The sequence below is a fragment of the Camelus bactrianus genome, chromosome 16, assembly GCF_048773025.1.
Source record: "Camelus bactrianus isolate YW-2024 breed Bactrian camel chromosome 16, ASM4877302v1, whole genome shotgun sequence".
NCBI classification, from domain to species: Eukaryota; Metazoa; Chordata; class Mammalia; order Artiodactyla; family Camelidae; genus Camelus; species Camelus bactrianus.
In genome coordinates, this window is record NC_133554.1 from 13,274,543 (window position 1) to 13,294,970 (window position 20,428).

Consider the following 20,428-nt stretch of genomic DNA (forward strand, 5'->3'; position numbering starts at 1 on the left):
GGAGATATAGGTGCATACCACAAATGTTTCTGCTAGATAATGGTCAGCTGGGACTCAATGTAAGGCTAAAACTCATACACATAATTTTTAACAGACTAGTGCAGTACCATGAAAACTAAATAAAGGAAATCCTAGCAGATCCTCACTAATCCTCACTAATCAGAGAAATAAGATCTCCAAGGAAAAGCTGTTTTTTGGAGGGATAGGGGTCATTTCTACTTGGAATTTCTTTTGACACTACAGACTAACTCAAGGCCACTGCAGAGTTTAGGAAAGAAAAGGAGGCCTTCAAAAGAGAAAAACCAGTGGAAGGGTCTTTCCCTGACCATACATCTCATTAAAGCAGGTAGCTTGCCTCAGCACTAGGAGTAATTTCCTTATTTTTAGGGGCAACTGACCCCTGAGGCAACTCAGCTTACAAAACAGCCAAGAAGGAAGCCATACACCTGTACCTAAAGCAGAAGCCAAACCAAACAGAAAATCAGATACCAAAAACTGTTACATGGGCAGCAGTTTGAGCAAACAATGGGCAAGGTCTACCAAGACAAACTTCTAGACAAGATGGCCCATGACTCTAACTTCCTCTCTACCCTGTTCAGGAAGCTGAAATTCTGAGCTGATTATTTAAACCCACATAATGAAGGACTCCAAGTGCAGCCAGGTAAATAGGGAGGGGCCAAAGGAAAATAAATGCACAATATTTTTAGTCAATTATTATGTCTTTCTAAATCAGGGGTTGGCAAGGTTTTTCTTAAAGGGCCAGATAAGTAAACATTTCAGGTTTTGTGGGCTAAGAGACATAATCAAGGCTATTATGTAGGTATTTATATAACCATTTAAAATGCAATCATTAAAAAAATGGGAAAACCATTTTTAGCTTGTGGGCTGTAAAAACAAAACAGATGGTTGGCCAGATATGGCCCACAGGCTATAGTTTGCTGATCTAGACTAATCCTCACTCAAATGTGAGTAATGAGGGAAAACATTGAGTCTCTGACTGTTAGGGGACAGAGAAGAAAAACAGAGCGTTCACAAGAGATAGGTATATTAACTAAGACACTTTTGGTCATGACAGAAGTCCAGTTTAAACTATCTTAAGTGAAAAAAGATTATTAGGGGCCTATATTCAATATCTTGTAGTAACCTGTAATGAAAAAGAATATGAAAAGGAATATATGGATGTATACGTATGACTGAAACATGATGCTGTACATCAGAAACTGATGCAACACGATCCACTGAATATACTTCAATTTAAAAAATAAATTTTAAAAAAAGGATTATTAACTCAAACTGAAGACTGATGGGTCAAAAGGGGGAGCAATGTGCTTTTTCTTCCATCCCTTTTCTCAGCTCTTCTCTCTGATTCAGTCACTGTCATTCTGCACATGTAAGTTAAAAGAAATGTGTATTATATTGGAAATTTGGATTATGTAAAATATTTTGGAAAAATAAAAATGAGTAAAACTGACCAAGAAAGACAATCTGCACACACACACACACACACAAAAAAAAAAACCCACAAAAAAAGAAATAAAAAAGAAACCAAAAAAAGAGAGAGAGAGAGAGCGAGAGAGATCTGTACAAATGCATAATGTGAAAGTGATTTAAAAACTAGCAAAGAGTAAGCTACAGAGGGAGTAGCTCTGGATTTAAGGGGGCTCGAGGTGAACGGGGAAAGCGTGGAATGGTGGGAGAGAAGAATGGAAGAGGAAGGGAATCAACCAAAGACAAGGAAGGAGGTTCTTGAGTGTTGCTCTGCGTCTACAGATCCAGAAATTTGAGGTGGCATTTATCCTCACAGCATCCCTCATCATTCTTGGTATAGGGGCTAAGAAGACGGCATAGGATTTGTTCTCGAGATGGTGTTTGATGTCCAGGATGACAGGAGAAGGAAGGGATGTGAGGGAGGTGAGAGTGCTCCTGAGAGAGCAGTTGAGGTGATAAAACACGGAGGTGAAACTAAAGAGCGAAGGTCTTCTGTAAAGCACAGGGAACTCTAGTCAATATCTTGTAATAACCTATAATGAAAAAGAATATGAAAACGAAAAAAGAAAGAGTGAAGGAAGTAAGGCAGCAATGGGGCTGACAGGCTGGAAAAGAAGAAAGATTAAGAATTTATATTAAAAAAGGAAAAAAAAGAAAAAAAGTTTAGGACCGGGGACAGCTCAGTGGTAGAGCACATACTTAGCAAGCACAAGGTCCTGAGTTCAATCCCAAGTACCTCCATTAAAAAAAAAAAAAAATAAATAACCTATATGTCTGCAGTAGGGAGAGATAAATTAGGAGTTTGGGATTAGCAGACACAAACTACTATGTATAAAATAGATAAATAGCAAGGTCCTAGTGTACAGCACTAGGAACTATATTCAGTAGCTTATAATAGCTTATAATTAAAAATACATATACAGAAGTATAACTGAATCACTATGCTGTACACCAGAAACTAACAGAACATTGTAAATTGACCGTACTTCAATTAAAAAAAGAACCTATATGTCTCTTTTTTATTTGTCCGTCCAACCTCAATAAATCTGGATTAAAAAAAAAGAACCTATATGTCTCTGTATGATCTGAGAACAGTAGTAATACAAGTTAGGGCTTGGTAGAGGTGGAAATAGAGACTGGTAGGTACACTGGAGTCAAAGATTTCTAATATGGAGCAGTTTCTAGCATGGTCATGTGTGAGTCTGGTTGACCTGGAGTGAAAATACTTGTCACTCGAGTTGTATAAATCATGGAAGTGTGGGGTTATGAAGTTTAATGTTTCTTTCAAAGGAAAGTGCATTTATCAGGGTGCTGGCACAACATAGAGGCAGATAGGAACTCAGAGCTACAAGCTCCGACAAATGTAAACAAGAACCATAAACTGGTGGATGAGAAAGAAAGTGGTAGAGAAATGTTTACCCATCTGAGGGGAGTACTGGTTTGGTAATAATGGAAATGAGAAAAATTCAGAATTCCCTCCAGCCCCTACGATGTGCAGATAATGGGAGACCAGGAGTCCCCTAAGTTCTAACGAGTAGCACCGGAAGCCAGATTTTCAAGATAAAACAAGAAGGGAGGGAGGGAAGATTATAGAGGAGAAGAGAAAGGGGAGGAGTAGGTTTATAATGGAAATAAATATCCAAAGGCACAGTGGAAAAGTCTTTTAGGGAAGGGAGCAGTGGGAGGATGAGTCAGGAAAGAGAGGATAAAGTGCCATTGGTCTGGAAGTACAGGAGAGGAAAAGAGTGGGAGACATAGAAGCTAAATGAGGAGATGTAAAATCCAAGAATGATGGGTGAGTTCATTCAGCTGGTCTCGAGACGAAACTCTGGTGTACTGTTCAGGTATCTCTGATATTCTGAATATAGCTATATTCAGATAAGGTCGCAGTGGATTCTGTCTCATGATATCCAGGCTGGGGAGCTGGGGTGGTCATGCTGGAGCAGGTCTAGTTTGGCTCTATTATGCAATAACTTCTAAGCCACTGTGTACAATACATGTTCAATGTGTATTTATTATTCGCCCAATGAAAGAGGAACTGGGTGTAACCAAAGAAAACAGATCAAGTCTCCAAAGGACTGAAAAGCCTAGACGATCTCAGCTTTTCTTTTTTACTTTCTCATTTCAACAGTCATAAAACTGGAGAATTGGGTGGAGCTGAGAGTCAGCGGCCTCAGAGAACTGGAGCAGCTGAGAGACTATCCTGCCCAAAAAGGCAAGGTATTGACCAGATGAACTTAGTCTTGGGTAGGAAGGTGTGTTTGTCGAAAGGGGGTTGGGGGAGGGAGGAAGAATTCATTGTACTCTATCCCATGGAACGTGTCCAAAAGAGTCACTCACTGAAAAGTCTATGAGATTCAAGCTTCTGAAATGAATGCAGGGAAATCAATCCATTGCCAGATGAGGTGGAGGAAAATGTCTTTCTTTTAAACAGAGAAGCTCCCTGCACCCCCTCCCTCACTCCCTACCATCATCTCTATGAAATTACCCTACAGTTCTGACATATCCTCATCTCATTTCATCTTCTGAATCTTTTCCCAGATCTGATCTCAATAACATTGTCACTCGTCCTTTGGGGATTTGACTCTATGTTTGTTGATTGATTTGTTTCCTCCTCTCTTTGCTGCAGTAGACAAAGTGCTGAACCAGATTATCATTAATTATCCAGAACCAGATAAAAATAACACCTCAAAAACTAAAGGTAAATCCCTACCAGGGAGATTGACAGACCCCCAAAGTTGTGAAAGTTCAATGCACACTACTTTGTTTCGAAATAATTATTTTCATTCTAGAATTTAGAAAAAGGAAAACTTTCTTGACCTCCAGCAAATTTCTAACTTCAGATTTTTATCTGTTAAATGATGTATTAGTATTTACCTTTTCAAAGCTGTTGTATTAAGGCTATTAGGGAATTAGTATGAAATAGGCATTCAACAAATAACCATTATTATCTTTCAATCTGCATAAAATACTATTTAAGTATCATAACAGTCCAATTAAATAAGAAAAATTATTTGGCATCTAAATAGTAGACTATTGAGGGTTTATGTGAAATAATTTGCTTAAAGCTAATATCTGGTTAATTGATACCACACCCTAGTGGTCACTCCAAGGTCATCTTGGGATCTGACCCAAAACAAAAAGAGCTTGTTCCTGAAACCATATCCTAGATCTGGAATCCTAAAAGGTACTAATACCAAATGACAGCTGCCTCCTCTGATTCACTTATTTGGCACATAATCTGAAGTGAATTCACATTACAGAGCCCTGAAGAGGCTATATTCTGAAGTGGTTGAGAATATAGCCCTGGATTTAGATTGTGTGGAATCAAACTCTATTTTCTGTGTGACCTTGAGCAAATTATTTTCTTCAGGTGCCAGCTTCCTCATCTACAACATGGGGAGAATAATAAAACCCATCTCCCAGAGCTATTGTGAGGGGCAGCTGAATTCATATGTGTAAAGTACTTAAAATAATGCCTAGCACACACTAAAAATGGTTAAATAAGTTTTAGTTATTACAGTAACAACTATATATTTTTTTAACGTCACATGGATGGCCACCTAGAATTATGGATGAAGATGAGTGTGGCTTTAAAATCGGTACAATCCAATCCCCTCATGAGACCCTTGTGAAAGTGAGACTCAAAGAGAGAAACTGACTTGGTGAAGTACTTGTGACAGGCACTGTGCTAAGCACTTACTGTGTTATCTCATTTATTTCTCCCAACAACTCTATGAGATGGGTACCATTATTGTCCTCATTGGTGAGAAACCGAAGCTAAAGGAAGTTAACTCCCATGCCCAGGGTTTCACGGTGGTATGTGATGAAGCCGGATTAGAAACCAGAGCTTCTCTTCTAGAGTCCACCCCCTCAAAAATTCTATGCCATTCTGCTTTTTAAAACCAATTGAGGGGGAGGAAAATAGCTCAGAGGTAGAGGGCATGCTTAACATACATGATGCCCAGGATTCGATCCCCAGCACTTCCATTAAAACAAACAAACAAACACCAATTGAATTCCTAAATTTCTACATCAAAGCACACAATCAACAAGATTTGGGCTTGGAAATTTCCAAAGCAAGTGTTTCTAGTTACCAGCCATAGGAAAATCTTAATAATTCTTCCACTGTACCACATAATTTCTTGGTCAACTTGTCTCGATGAATTAATTGCAAAATGCTCCTTTAATACATAACAAAACAAATTGACTTTTTGTGTGGTGTTATGAGAAGAGCTAACTGGAAGGCAGTAAGCCTTCACCTAATATTTATAGTTCCTTATGTCATCAGCCTCTCCCTTGCTCTCAGCTGATGATTCCACTCCTACGTCACTGAGAAGATACAGGCCATTGGGCAATAAATTCCTCAGCATCCTACCTCCTGACAAACCTCCAAACTTATCTGCAACCCTGTCAATCTGAAACCTCCAAACTTATCTGCAACCCTGTCAATCTGAAACCTCCAAACTTATCTGCAACCCTGTCAATCTTTGCATTTTCTTTATCTTTTCAATGGTGAAGGTATCACTCTTCTAAGGTGATCTTCTCCACTTACACGCTAAATCAATCTTAGATGTGATTCCTGGACTAGCAGTATCAGCAGCACCTGGGAGCTTGTTAGACATGCAAATTCTTGTGCCCCATCCTAGATGTACTAAATCAGAAACTCTGGGAGTGGGTCCCAGAAACCTGTCTGAAACAAGCCCACAAGGTGATTCTGACGCACACTGAAGTCTGAGAACCACTGCTCTAAATTCCTACTAGTCAAAATGGGGCCCACAACAAGCGGCACTTGCATCACCTAGGAACTTGTTAGAAATATAGACTCTTATGCCCCACCCCACACTTTACTGAATCAGAATATGCATTTAATAGAACCCCACAGGCGACTCCAAGATCCCCAGGTGAATAACACGCATGTTAAAGTTTGAGAAACACTGCTCTACCTAATAACCTCTTCTCAGGCACCAGCCTCATTCCCACCCCACCCCCCTCTTTTACCTTTTTCTCTTTTGCCTCTTTCCTGTCAGCATTTTAAAAATGATCCTGTCCCTTCACTATTTAAAAACAAATTATTCCCTTGATCCCTCAGCTACTTCTCTCCCCTCTTCCATTCACAGACAAGCTTCTTGAGTGGCTGGCCTATACTAAGAAGGGTTTGCTGAAGGTTTCTCGGAAAGTTCACCCCTTGGAAAAGAGTTGCCGAAAGCCATTCTTTTTCTCTCATCACAGTGGGGAAGCGTGTAAAGTTGACTGCTGCGGACAGCCTTCCTCTAACTCTGGATGAAGAAGGGGTTGGATCTCATGACATCACTGCAACACTGGATCGACCAGTCCTAATGTCTGCCCTTCCTCTGGATTTAAGTTTGAATAATAAACCTTCTACACTTGCTCACTCATCTTGTTGCCTCCTGTTTGTCTCACTTCCTCATACCTGTTTCTGGTGCCTCAGCCTGTCCCCTGCACACTGACATTTTATTTGCACTGTCTGTTTGGTTTTGTACTTTAGTTTTCCAGCAGATACTGACTTGAACTCTCTTTCTCCATGTTTTGCATGAAGCCTAGCCATTTTACCACTGTCACGACGACTCCCAGCTCCCAGGCCTCAACCTGAAACCTCAGAAACAACTCTTTCTGCACAGCTGAGGGGCACCTGGAACACAGAAGTCAGAAAAGTGGTCTGGCTGGACTCCAGAACTTTCTTTCACTGCATCTGAGGCTTAGCGGTGGCCTCTGCTGATACTAGGTCAGGAGTATGTGCCACTTCAACCTGAAACCAATTTTCTTTGGAGTTTTAAGACCCCTACTTAATCCTGTAGAAGAATAGGAATTGAGAAATAGAAACAGGAAGTCCGAAAATTGTGGGTCCTTGGAATTGAAAGGACATAGAGGCTCGAGGGGCTTGGATGACCATTTTGGGGATATGTGTTTTTGTCTGTTTGATTCCTCTCTCTATGCCCATGTCTGGAACAGTCCCAGTCCCTGCTAAGAGCTCAGTACGTATTTGCCGAGTGAATGTGTGTGGATGAGCAAGCAAAGGGCTAGTCGGCTGAGAAAGGCATTGACAGTTGAGGACTTTTATGCTCCTAGAAAGATAAAAAGAACAATGGTCTTGATTCCTGACGAGTCCCTATTCAAGGTCCTCATCAGGCTGGGCCAGGCTTCCTGCGTTCTGGTTCCATGAGATACCCCTGTATTTGTATAACAAATCTTTTTAAATTTATGTTGTCGTGAGAGATTTGGCATAAGCCACTGTAGTTTTTATCTGGGTACATGGCCCTTTAAGAAAAAGGAATTCATTTCCAGCGTTCTATATGTTAGTTGTGGCCACGTGAGTAAGATCCGGCCAATAGGTTATAAGTAGAAGTGTTCTGAGGCAGTTGCACAGGACACGCATGCCTTGGACCACACTTAGGATACCTGTGTCTAGCTCAAGGATTGATCTGGGAAGCCTTGGTTCACAAAGAATGAAGAGATTGGTAACCAAACATTTCTCGAATACACTGGATTTGATCCCAGAGATGACCCTTTTCTATAGATCTGACATGGTCCTTGTCATGGCACATTTTATTTCTTGACCCAATCCCCACAGTAGTAATTATAGTGGGTTTATCAAAGTGATGTACAATTTGTTGACTCTCTGTTTTCAGATAGTGATTCCCAAAAAGGGTTTTTAAAATTCCTTTCCAATTGCAGCGAAAGAAAGAGACTTATCTTGTAAAATGATTATAAATCAATAAAAAATGTTAAAAAAAAAGATAGAGACTTATCTATTAAAGGAAATGCAAAAATTAGAGCATATAATGCTTAAGATGGGGGGGAAGGTAAAAGAAAACAAGAATCTATAGAGTACATCACATGGACTTTCCTAATATTTTGCAAAAAAATGTCCTGAAGGAAATCAAAGACATCCAAATGTAGGGAGTGTACAAACTCAGGTTGGCAAGAAATGTAAACTTATTTTTTATAATTAAGAAATTTATATTTAATAACCCCACTTCCCCAAATTAATGAAAAAATAATCTTAATAAATGAGATGTTCCTTCAAATTATTCAGATGGGCTGATTCCATTCCATATAGGGTCTCCCATATTTAGAACTTTGAGTGGTAAAAGGGGTGACTGGTCATAAGTCATTATTCGTTTGCTCTGGCATCTGCTGAGATTGCTTTTTCTGCTGTTTCTCATGGCACTCTGGATCCTGTGGATGCATCTTTCCAAATCCCCAAAGCAGCCATTTCTACTCTCCTGATGCCTCAACGTGCTAGTAGTAAGGCTTAGAGGCTGGTGACCGCCTTCCCAAGAAAATGAGGCATACTCCCCGTTGCATCTGATCTCAAACAATCTGGAGGAATTCAATGGACCACCTCCAGGCTTAGCTTGCTGAGAGGGCCAGGCACAGGATAATGGTCTCTCAGACACACTGGTATCTAAGCTTTTTAGCTTCTCCTTTAGTTCTCCTCCTCAAACAGATAGTAGAATCATTTACTCCTTCTCCTTGAGAACTTTTCTTTTAATACAGGAAAATATAGAAAATAATAAAATGAACACCTGTGTCCTCACTACCAAGGATCGAAGATTGTTAACATTTTTGTCATACTTTTTTGCTCTATTTTAAATAAAAGAAATAAAATATCACAGATGAATTTGATGTACCTTTATCTCTCGTGATGCAACCCAGAGTCCCATTACATCTCCTCTCTGCAAAGGCCATCACTACCATGATATATTGGTATTTTCCCAGTACACTTTTTAGATTTTAGACATATTAAATTACTTTATATTTTCTATATATTATCCAAATTATATTACTTTAATAATATAAAGTGTCACCGAAATGTGTTTAAATTTGTAAGATAAACAACAAGCTTATACTGTATAGCACAAGGAACTATATTCAATGTCTTGTAGTAACTTATGGTGAAAAAGACTATGAAATGGCTTTTCCTGTGGGAGCCGCCGGGTTGAGAGGAGAGTGGCTCTCTCCTCTCCCCGCCATGGCGTGTGCTCGCCCACTGATATCAGTGTACTCTGAAATGGGGGAGTCATCTGGCAAAAATGTCACTTTGCCTGCCGTGTTCAAGGCTCCCATTCGACCAGATATCGTGAACTTTGTTCACACCAACTTGCGCAAAAACAACAGACAGCCCTATGCTGTCAGTGAATTAGCAGGTCATCAAACCAGTGCTGAGTCTTGGGGTACTGGCAGAGCTGTAGCTCGAATCCCCAGGGTTCGAGGTGGTGGGACTCACCGCTCTGGCCAGGGTGCTTTTGGAAATATGTGTCGTGGGGGGCGCATGTTTGCACCAACCAAGACTTGGCTATGTTGGCACCGGAGAGTCAACACAACGCAGAAGCGATATGCCATCTGCTCCGCACTGGCTGCCTCGGCCTTACCAGCGCTGGTCATGTCTAAAGGTCATCGTATTGAGGAAGTTCCTGAACTTCCCTTGGTGGTTGAAGATAAAGTTGAAAGCTACAACTTTCTTCTTTTACTTCTGAAGAAACTCAAGGTCTATGCCTCTCAGCGAATGAGAGCGGGCAAAGGCAAAATGAGAAACCGGCGCCTTATCCAGCGCAGGGGACCCTGCATCATCTACAATGAGGACAATGGTATCATCAAGGCCTTCAGAAACATCCCTGGAATTACTCTGCTTAATGTAAGCAAGCTGAATGTTTTGAAACTTGCTCCGGGTGGGCATGTGAGGCATTTCTGCATTTGGACTGAAAGTGCCTTCTGCAAGTTAGATGAGCTGTATGGCACGTGGCGTAAAGCTGCCTCCCCTGAAGAGTAACTACAACCTCCCCACACACAAGATGCTCAATACAGACCTTAGCAGAATCTTGAAAAGCCCAGAGATCCAAAGAGCCCTCCGAGCACCACGCAAGAAGATTCATCGCAGAGTCCTGAAGAAGAATCCACTGAAAAATCTGAGAATCATGTTGAAGCTAAACCCATATGCAAAGACCATGCGACGGAACACCATTCTTCGCCAGGCGAAGAATCACAAGATCCGAATGGATAAAGCAGCAGCAGCACTACAAGCCAAATCAGACGAGAAGGGGGTTCCAGGCAAGAAGCCTGTGGTGGGAAAGAAAGGAAAGAAGGTTGTTGGTGTTAAAAAGCAGAAGAAGCCTGTGGTGGGAAAAAAGGCTGCAGCGACCAAGAAGCCAGCAGCTGACAAGAAGCCAGCAGCTGACAAGAAGCCAGCAGCTGACAAGAAGCCTGCAGCTGACAAGAAGCCTGCAGAAAAGAAGCCCACCACAGAAGAAAAGAAGGCTGTTGCATAAACTTAAATTTGTTTATTCCGTGGAGGTCAAATTATTTTGGACAGCTAAGTTTGAATAAAGTTCTGATCAAAGTGGTAGTGAGAAAAAAAAAAAAAGACTATGAAACGAATATATGTATGTTCATGTATGGCTGAAGCATTGTGCTGTACACCAGAAATTGACACAACATTGTAAGCTGACTATACTTCAATAAAAATATATATAAAAAAGTACACATTACCATATATGGAGATTTAATACCAATCCTTAAGTCTCCTTACCAGCAAAAGATAGTATTGTTTTATTTTCCTCAGGACAGAGTCTGACCTGTGCTATCTTTTTCCATGGCGTTATTTTGAATAAAGACTTGCTTAACTGAAAGACAAAAAAAAAAAAGTGTTTAAATTTGTATAAACAATATACTATGGCCATATCAATGTTTTCATTTAACATTTTTCATTTTATATCTTCTAACATTTTTTGAGATGTATCCATATTGACACAGTGTACCAGTTAGGAATGCTTCTGGCTGAAAATAGTATAAAATTCAACCAAGTGTAACGTAAACAAACACGGATTTCTTTTCTCACATAAAAAATACTCCAGAAGTAAATAGCAGTTGGTATTTTTTTCCATGGCTTGGTAATGTCAGGACCAGAATCTCCGTATTTCTCTTGGCATTTCCTTCACGGTTGTACGCTGGGGGAAAAGGCAGTGCCAGCTACCTTTGTCTCCAGAATCCCCCAACAAACTTCTATTTCTATTTCACTGATCTTTATTATTCCAAGACTCAGGTGCAGTGGAGTTGAGGAAAGGGAGTGCTGAGCTTTTTTTATCCTCTACAGAGAAGATGGCAAATGAAGAAAGGGGTTAGGAGTGGTTGATAGGTCAAACGATGTCTGACACACTATTTCTAAAAGAACATTCCTTCTAACTGCTGTCACAGTCATAATGAATATACCACATTTTCTTATCTATTCTATTTTTTTAGCTTTATGTTTTTTAAGTTTATTATTGTATTATTTAATTATTTTATTTTGGTGGGGGGAGGTAATTAGGTTTATTTATTTTTAGAGGAGGGACTAGGGATTGAAGCCAGGACCTCATGCATGCTAAGCAAGCGCTCTATCACTTGAGCTGTACCCTCCCCGTTATCTATTCGATTTTTGATGGATGTTTTCAATTTTTCTATTGCAAACAATGGTACAATGAACATCCTTACATGTCATCTTCTAAGTTTGTAAAGTCTTTATCACCGTCACTACACACAAAAACTGGCTCTAATAAATTATATATTTTCACATACCAAGGCTTTTGAAACAAAAAAGTTGAATATTTAACTTTCATTTTTCCCTCTAACATCTTTTTCCTGAGGTATAAACTCAAAGTGATTTTATGAGTTTATGAATGAAGGAAGGTTCTTGAGGTAATAGGAATTTCTGGGAGGGGAAAACCAGTAAACATATGAAACAATTTCCTGCCATACATAAACCAATAAATAAAGTCTCAGTATATAAAAACTGAAATTTGAATTAGTACATAAGCAAAAACTAGGACATATCAAAAAGGAACACAAAGGGGGGAAGGTATAGCTCAGTGGTAGAGTGCCTGGTTAGCATGCAGAAGGTCCTGGGTTCAGTCCCCACTACCTCTATTAAAAATAAATAAACAAATAAACCTAATTACCTCCATCCACCAAAAAACAACAACAAAAAAGGAACACAAAGAAGCAGAATCTCAAAACAAACCACATGGGATGAGAGAAACACTGCAACACAGAGGAATGCAGGAGGGTTCAGAGCCCAGACAAACAAGACCCACCGTGCTAGTTACAGGCCATCCTAGGTTCCCTACTGGGGAGGAACAGGAGATTTCTACTTTTGTCAGTGAAGATTCTTTACACTGCAAGTGAAGAAAAATTCAAGGCAAACTGGTTTCATTTAAAAGGGAAACTGAAAAGACCAGTGGTGAATCCAGGGATAGTCATGACATTATTCAAAGTTCAAATAATGTCACCAGGACCTAGTTCCCAGATCTTCTTCCTCAGATGTTAAGCTACTTCTTCAGACTGATTCCCGACCAGGTAGCAGAATGGCCGTAGCAGTCCCAACTTCACATTTGTAGACACCAGATCCTGAAGTGAGAGTCTCTTCTAGTAGCTCCATTATTAGGGAGGAGCTTTTCTCTCCCAGAAGTCCAGCAAATGTCTCCTCATACCTCCCTGGCTTCTGATCAGGAGTCCATTAATGAACCCATCGCTAAGACCATAGAGATGGAATATATTGACCAGCTTAACCCAATCTGGGTCCTCTGCTAGAGCTGGGGGACCAGTGCTACCCAGTGACTGCTTGGGACTGGGGGAGGGAGTGACTCCCCAGAAGAAAATCAATGCATCATTTTACCAAAAGAAGGGGTAATGAATGCTGAACAGGAAAACACAAAATGTCTACTATAAGAGTATTAAAACATTTTATTTAATTTTTAATTTATTGCATGTAAATAAGCAGAGTAAGCTGTGTTATTCTTGTAACAAAGATAGTCTCAGTTATTGTCTATGAATTCTTTGACTTCTTCACCTCATTTTTCATGAAAGTCCTCCCAAGTATAATTACACAGTAGAAACTCTTTCCACCAAACACCACTGAAATGATTTACCTGATTAATCAGTGCTCTCCTTTGCTTCTGAAAAAGACACTGATGTCCAATGCCATGCTAAAGCTTCAGGGCTAGACTTTGATTCTCTGATACATCCAGACACTCCTGCTTCTACATGTTGAGTCAATGTTGGTCCACAAACCTGTTTGTTCCAGTTGTTCTTGTTTAATTACATATTTAATTAAATGTTGTATGACTATGAGCAAAAGAAAAAGAAGATCTCTTTAAGAAAATCAAATTGAACCCTATAGAAAGATTTAATAAAGGCAAGTCAATTTAAAAAACTGTGGTGAATTAGGTTTGGGTAAGACACACTACTGTAAAAGATGGATGGTGGGGTGGGTAAGTCATAAAACCCAGAAGAATTCTGCATTGAGAGCACTGTGCATCAGTTTTTAAATTCTTGTTCCTTTTTAAAGAAGTCAAAACTGAAAGTCCTAGGTGATACACTATTGATGTGGTTTATGGAAGGAGGAGGGATGCTGAACTCCAAACAATGGATTCAACGTTCAAAGTAAAGGTCTTGGCCCTACATCAAAAGATTGGCAAATGAATATACGTGACTGTAAGTTAAAACATTTTATTTTAATATTTACCTTTAAAGTACATATGTATATGTGTGGTGAAAGCTATAAATTAAGCTGAGAGGTCAGTGAGCAAGAGAATTGGAACTCAATTTGGTAATTAGAAGGTAAGAAGTAGATGGTTTGGGAAGGTAAAGAGGATAGAGGGCAGATTACAGGAGAGTAGGGTAAAAAATAAAACTACTGAGAAAATTTAATCAAGAAGTTTACTACAAATCAATCATTAATAAGAATAAGAGGTAAAGTTATTGAGTGCTTACTGTATGCAAATACTATACTAGACATTTTTAATGCACTGTCTCTTTTTTCTTTACAACAACTTAGGAGGTAGTACTAAATAACTTGCACCAAGTTAAACAGCTAGAAAGTGAAATAGATTTTTCTGTGAAAGCACATGCTAGAGGGAGAAAATTCATGATTTTTCTGATGAGACAATATCCCAGGAAAAAAGTAAAAGGATTCAATCAAAAGCAAACTGTAAGTATTAACTGTTCTTGCTACGTGTTCAATATTCATTTAAAAATACAAGCTTCTCTTTAAAATAGGTGATTTAAGTGGGGAGGGTATAACTCAAGTGGTGGAGCACGTGTTTAGCATGCAGGAGGTCCCGGGTTCAATCCACAGTACCTCCTATAAAAATGAACAAATAAATCTAATTACCACCCAGCCCCAAAATAAAATAAAGGAGGTGATTTAATAGTTTACCATTAAAAGTCAGTTCTGAAGTCCCTTCTAAGTTCACCCACAGACTGGATGGAAGAAAATGTAAGAAAACAAAACAAAACAAAACCCTATGCCTTCCAGTTCAGCACAGAGGAGACAGTGAATATTCTAAAATAATCTGCTCCTACCCTAGCTCAGAAACAAGAATGAATACGTTAGCACCTGAAAACAAATGCAATGTTTAAACTTTATTAGTTTCATCTTAAAGATGGTCTCTGCTTTCGTCTCTAATTCTGAAGGGCACACTATTTGGAGCTTAAAACTTCCAACTGAAGTATATAGTAAGCAGTACTGCTGAGTAAAAGTAAATTCACAGTACCTCAAGGAAAAAAATTGCTTTTCCCAAATTATTTAAACAAATAACTTTTGTTTAACTTTTCAGAAAATGAGAAAAAAAAACCAGAATCTTTCATCAAGGAAAAGCAATAAATTCAAGAGTAGCCCAGATCTCTTTAGAAAAAAAGGTTGAGTGTGGAAGTAGAGCTATCTGAAGAGAAAAGGTATGAATATTCTTTCCACTCTAATGACTCCAAAACCAGTTATCTGCAGAAAACATGACAGATTGAATTTCCATGGCTAATTAAGAACACATACAGGTTTGACACCTTTGGGACTCTGGCAGCAGTGATTCTAATTTTGTGTCTCATACCAATTTACGTTTGCACACAATGGATGTGACAGTGGTAGCCAGATTAGACTGATTATTTTGTTGTATTGAGTTGCAAAAACAATAGGGTCAGAGTAAAGGCAGGGTTATTGAATTTAGCCTCTTGAGAAACAGTAATCTCACAAGTTCTGAATACAGAGTGGCTGTAACAGATGAGCGATGGACTACTGCTCAGTAGATGTTATGGATATTTATAGCTATCAGAAGAAACAATAGCAAATAAATTAGAGTTTTATTTTTCTTCTAAGATTAATTCTCACAGTACATGTTTGAAGATTTTGAACTCAATAATTATAAAAAGCAAGATATGACTTCCACATTAACAAATTAGTGAATAAGAATAGTTTACACAAGGGGAGAGTATAGCCCAAGTGGCAGAGCGCATGCTCAGTATACACAATGTCCTGGGTTCAATCCCCAGTACACCCTCTAAAAATAAATAAGTAAATCTATTACCACCCCCACCAAAACAACAACAAAAACCCAGAAAAAACAAGAAATAGTTAACACAGAAATAGATCCAAGGGTATACAACAACTTAGATATAAAGAAGAAATCAAGAGTTTGTTATGGCCATGTTAAGAAGAAATGACCATTAGACATCTGTGTGGAACTGTCAAGTGTGTAGTTGCACATGGAGTCTGGGATTCAAGGTGAAGTTCAGACTGGAGATAGGAATTTGGGAGTCATCAGTGGGTTGTTTTTAGAGCTATGGGCTGGATGGTGTTACCTGGGGAGAGGGGATAGGAAAAGAAAGGAGCCCATGACAAAGCCCTGGGCACTCCCAACAACCTGGGGTCTAGCTGGGGAAGAATACGCAAAGGAGCATGAGAAGGCATGGTCCGTCAATGAGATAGGAAGAAACCCAGAATAGTGTGGTCTCTTATAAGCCAAGAGAACAGTTTCAAGAAGGAAGCAATGGTTTGACTTGCTAGGTTTCAAGAAGGAAATAGTGGTTCCACTCCTAGCTTCAGTTGAAACAAGTCAGTGAGAAGAGAAAAGTCATCACTAGCTTTGGAAACAGAGCAGTCTGGTTATGTCATAAAAACAGTCTTAGTAGCAATACAGGGATGGTTGCTTGATTGGAATGAGTTATTAAGTAGGAACTGGAAGAAGAATCTAGATAGAGACAACTCTTTCAAAAAAAACTTTTTTGGAAGGGAGATCAGAGAAATGCGGTAGAATAAGGGAACAGGTAATTTTGTTCGTTAAAATAGAAACCAGAACATGTTTGTACAATGATGGAAATAACCCCACAGAGAAAGAGACATTGATGAGGTAGGAGCAAGAAAGGATAATTGGTGGAGCAAAGATCTCCAGGAGTGAGGTGTGTAGAACACCAACAGAGGGACTGGCTTTAACGGTAGCAAGGTCACATCACCATGAAGAGGAGGATGAGGAACTGAGAAACCGGAGTGTGGATGGCAAATGTGGATAACATTTTGAAAAATAAAGTGGCTGAGGCGAGAATAGCGGAAGAAATTAGGAGTTTGGGATTAACATACACACACTACTAGGTATAAAACAAATAAACAGCAAGGACCTACTGTACAGTAAGGGAACTATATTCAATATCTTGTAATAATCTATAATGGAAAAGAATTTGAAAAAGAATATATTCTTACGTATAATGGAATCACTTTGCTGTACACCTGAAATTAACACAACATTGTAAACCAACTATATTTCAATTTAAAAAAAGTAGTGGCAGGGGGGTGGGAAGGGACAGACTGGGATTTCAAAATGTAGAATAGATAAACAAGATTATACTGTATAGCACAGGGAAATATATACAAGATCTTATGGTAGCTCACAGTGAAAAAAAAGTGACAATGAATATATGTATGTTCATGTATAACTGAAAAATTGTGCTCTACAGTGGAATTTGACCCAACATTGTAAAATGACTATAACTCAAAAAAAAATGTTAAAAACAAACAATAAAGAAATAAAGTTTAAAAAGTAGTGGGAGAAAGGAGAACACAGCCATGAACAAAGGGGGAGTTACCAGGGATCATAGGCGAGAGCATCTTGGTGTGGTGGCAGTTGGCATTAACTTTAAGAAAGTTTGGACTTTGGAAGGAGGAAGAGAAATGGAGGCAAGATGAGGAGCAGGTTTGAAGATAAGAATATCTTTGAGAGGAAAAATAATCTCTAGTACTTGAAAAGTTTCTAAGGGAGGTAGTTTTGTTCTGCAGTAAACCAGTTTTCAGTTAGAACAGGAAGTTGACAGGAACCTTTAGAGAAGAAGTGATGAATAAAGAGGAAATAGCTGATAACAGATGTTGAAATCTCAAGGGTGGAGTGAAATGGTTAGGATGGATGGTGAAGAGCAGGGTAGTGAATCAGTTTAATAGAAGTAGAGGGTAGCATAGAGATGTTAATCAGGGTAATGACGAATGACCTGGAGGCTACCGGTTGTGACTGAGTGAAAAGGATTATAGTGTGGTGGAATTATCTTTTTGTAATCTCTAGGAGGGGAAGGGCAGGTGGGTAAGCTGTTTAAGATGAATAACAGAGCTACACAACCTGTTCTCTCCTGCAGGTCTTGTGGTAGGGAGACTACTGGATTAGAATTGCTAATAGTTCATTTAGGTGTTCTGCATTTACAGTTATAAAATATGGTCTATAGATTTCCTTCTAGTGTTATAATTGTTAGGTTTTGATAACAGGATTATGATCATCTTTTAAAACAAGTTGGGATTTTTTATTCCCAAGTATTTTTACACTCCGGAATGCCTGATCTAGTGCATTACATTACTACATTTTTAGTTTAATTGATCTATTTAGATTTTCTACATTTTAAGCTGATTTTGCTTATTTATGTTCCTATTGGTATAAGGATTTTTTTCTATTTCTATTTCCTGTGTTAATTGTATGAACATTTTTCCCATTCTCATTTTAGTACTAGTATGATTCCATTTGAACATCTCTAAGTTTGTACAGAAAAGAGAACACAGGAGAGTGGATGGTGAAGTGACCAAAAACTGAAAAAGTAAACTTTAAGTTGATTCACTACAAGAACATTTGCTGCTGAGAACACACTAACCTGCCCACTCTGAGAATTATTTTAATGTCGTGGAAATTCGTGCAAAGCTTTTAGAGCTTAAGATTGTAACCTACTGGGCGAAGATAACCAAACTGTTAGAGCAGTGGAGCGCTGGGCAGTTTTTGCATGCTATTTTCAAGTGGTAAATTCAAGTGATGTCGCCGAAGGAGTAAAATGCTGCACCCAGGGCTCGTTGGAGATAGTACTATTTTTAACGAAAGCTGAAAATAACTGTCAAAAGTTAGTTTACAAAATAACCCTTTAAAGTCTCTGACATACCTAGTTATGTGAATCGAGACTGTGCAGCCGAAGCTGGAAATTTCCCAAGTTTTCTTAACACAAGCTGGATTGCCTTTCTCAAGTCCCAGCCGGATTCACCCCCCCCCCCAAATCTAGTTCAAGAGTGCCACGCTTTTTCCAGCCTGCTCACAAACGACCTTCCAAAGTGAGGTTTCCCGCCATTTCACTTCAAGAAATGCAAAGTCTTTCCCCCCCAGATTCTCCACACTCGTGGGAGGCCCGAGCCTACACGGCTTTCCCTGCAAGGAGAGCAGCGGAACGCCCTGGGCAGCAGGCTGCAATACGGTCCCCGGGACTGAGCAAAAAGGTGACAGATCAAGTTGTCGGATGAACGTTCAGCACCGGCCGAAATGCCGAAGGGCGAAAGCGCTCACTGCAAGGGTAGAGCCGCCCGGGCTGCGCGCGGGCCTTGCGCCCGCGCTGGGAGGAGGGAGCGCGGCCGTTGCAGGGAGGAGCGACAGTTGGGGGCGGAGGGCGGGTTCGCTCCAACTCGACTCCGGATTGGTCAGGCCCAGAGAGCCAAGTGACGTCAGCCGGGGAGAACATCTGATTTGCGTGGTGGGCGCGGGCAGGCGGGGGAGGCGCATTGCGCAGGCGCACCTGCTAGGCTCGGCTTGCCGGGGCGCTCCGGCCCAGCTCTCGCGGACAAGTCCCGACATCGCGCGCCCCCCCTCCGGGACCGCCCCCTCCCCCTTCCCGGCGTCGTCGAAGATAAACAATAGTTGGCCGGCTAGCGCCGAGTGTGTCTCCCGCCGCCGGATTCGGCGGGCTGCGTGGGACCGGCGGGATCTCGGCCAGCCGGCCATGGCGGGGCTGTACTCGCTGGGAGTGAGCGTCTTCTCCGACCAGGGCGGGAGGAAGTACATGGAGGACGTTACCCAGATCGTGGTGGAGCCCGAGCCGGCTGCCGAAGAAAAGCCCTCGCCGCGGCGGTCGCTGGCTCAGCCGTCGCCTCCGCAGCCGTCGCCGCCGGCTCTTCCTGGCAGCGAAGTCTCGGGGAAAGGCCCAGCGGCGGCAGCCCGAGAGGCTCGCGACGCTCCGCCGGACGCCGGGGCCTCGCCGGCTCCCGGCCGCTGCTGCCGCCGCCGCTCCTCGGTGGCCTTTTTCGCCGTGTGCGACGGGCACGGCGGGCGGGAGGCGGCACAGTTTGCCCGCGAGCACTTGTGGGGTTTCATCAAGAAGCAGAAGGGCTTCACCTCGTCGGAGCCGGCGAAGGTCTGCGCTGCCATCCGCAAAGGCTTCCTCGCTTGTCACCTCGCCATGTGGAAGAAACTGGGTAAGTTCCCCGGCTTGTTTGGCGCCCGCCTCTTTTTCAGGCAGTTGAGGGCTTTTATAGCGCCGGCACCGCGGGCCCCCGGCACCGAGAGCCCTCAGTGTCCATTGATGGGAGTGAACTCTTCTGGGTCTAAGCGCGCCTTCCAGGCTGTGGGTCCGGGCAAACAAAGTGGCTTTGGGTGGGGGATTGCTGTCTCCCTGCAGACTCCCCTCGCTCAGTGTCCATCCCCGAAGGATCAGTGGGGGACAGACCCCTCCCTTGGCGGCTTCACTTTAGTGGCGGCCAGCGAAAACATGTTTGAAACCTGGCGCCAGATTTTGGCCAAAAGATGAATTGAAGACATGTTGCTGCTACCTGGGACGCACGAGGGAAGCGGGAGATGGCAAGAATTAGTATTTCCTTCTAATCTGTCATAAT

The 20,428-nt window shown here is 41.1% G+C and overlaps 1 protein-coding gene, 1 long non-coding RNA gene and 1 pseudogene across 4 annotated transcripts in view; all 3 read left to right on the forward strand.

The window, feature by feature from the left end:
• The first annotated feature begins 3,167 nt into the window (after nucleotides 1–3,167).
• LOC123615646 (uncharacterized) lies at nucleotides 3,168–6,900 on the forward strand. 2 transcript variants are annotated; one of them, XR_006723308.2, is made up of 3 exons: nucleotides 3,168–3,283; nucleotides 3,620–3,708; nucleotides 6,609–6,900. It is a non-coding gene; the product is annotated as an uncharacterized LOC123615646 (long non-coding RNA). The 2 variants fall into 2 exon arrangements; XR_006723307.2 differs by having other exon boundaries at nucleotides 6,721–6,900.
• Nucleotides 6,901–9,432: 2,532 nt separating this feature from the next.
• Nucleotides 9,433–10,793, forward strand: LOC105065835 (large ribosomal subunit protein uL4 pseudogene; annotated as a pseudogene).
• Nucleotides 10,794–19,323: 8,530 nt separating this feature from the next.
• Nucleotides 19,324–20,428, forward strand: part of PPM1D (protein phosphatase, Mg2+/Mn2+ dependent 1D) — a 47,133-nt gene continuing 46,028 nt past the window's right edge. For both annotated transcript variants that reach the window (XM_010951105.3, XM_074342656.1), the window contains exon 1: nucleotides 19,324–20,011. In XM_010951105.3, the coding sequence (XP_010949407.3) occupies nucleotides 19,540–20,011 (472 nt within the window). In that variant the 5' untranslated portion in view covers nucleotides 19,324–19,539. The remainder of the gene's footprint in view (nucleotides 20,012–20,428) is intronic.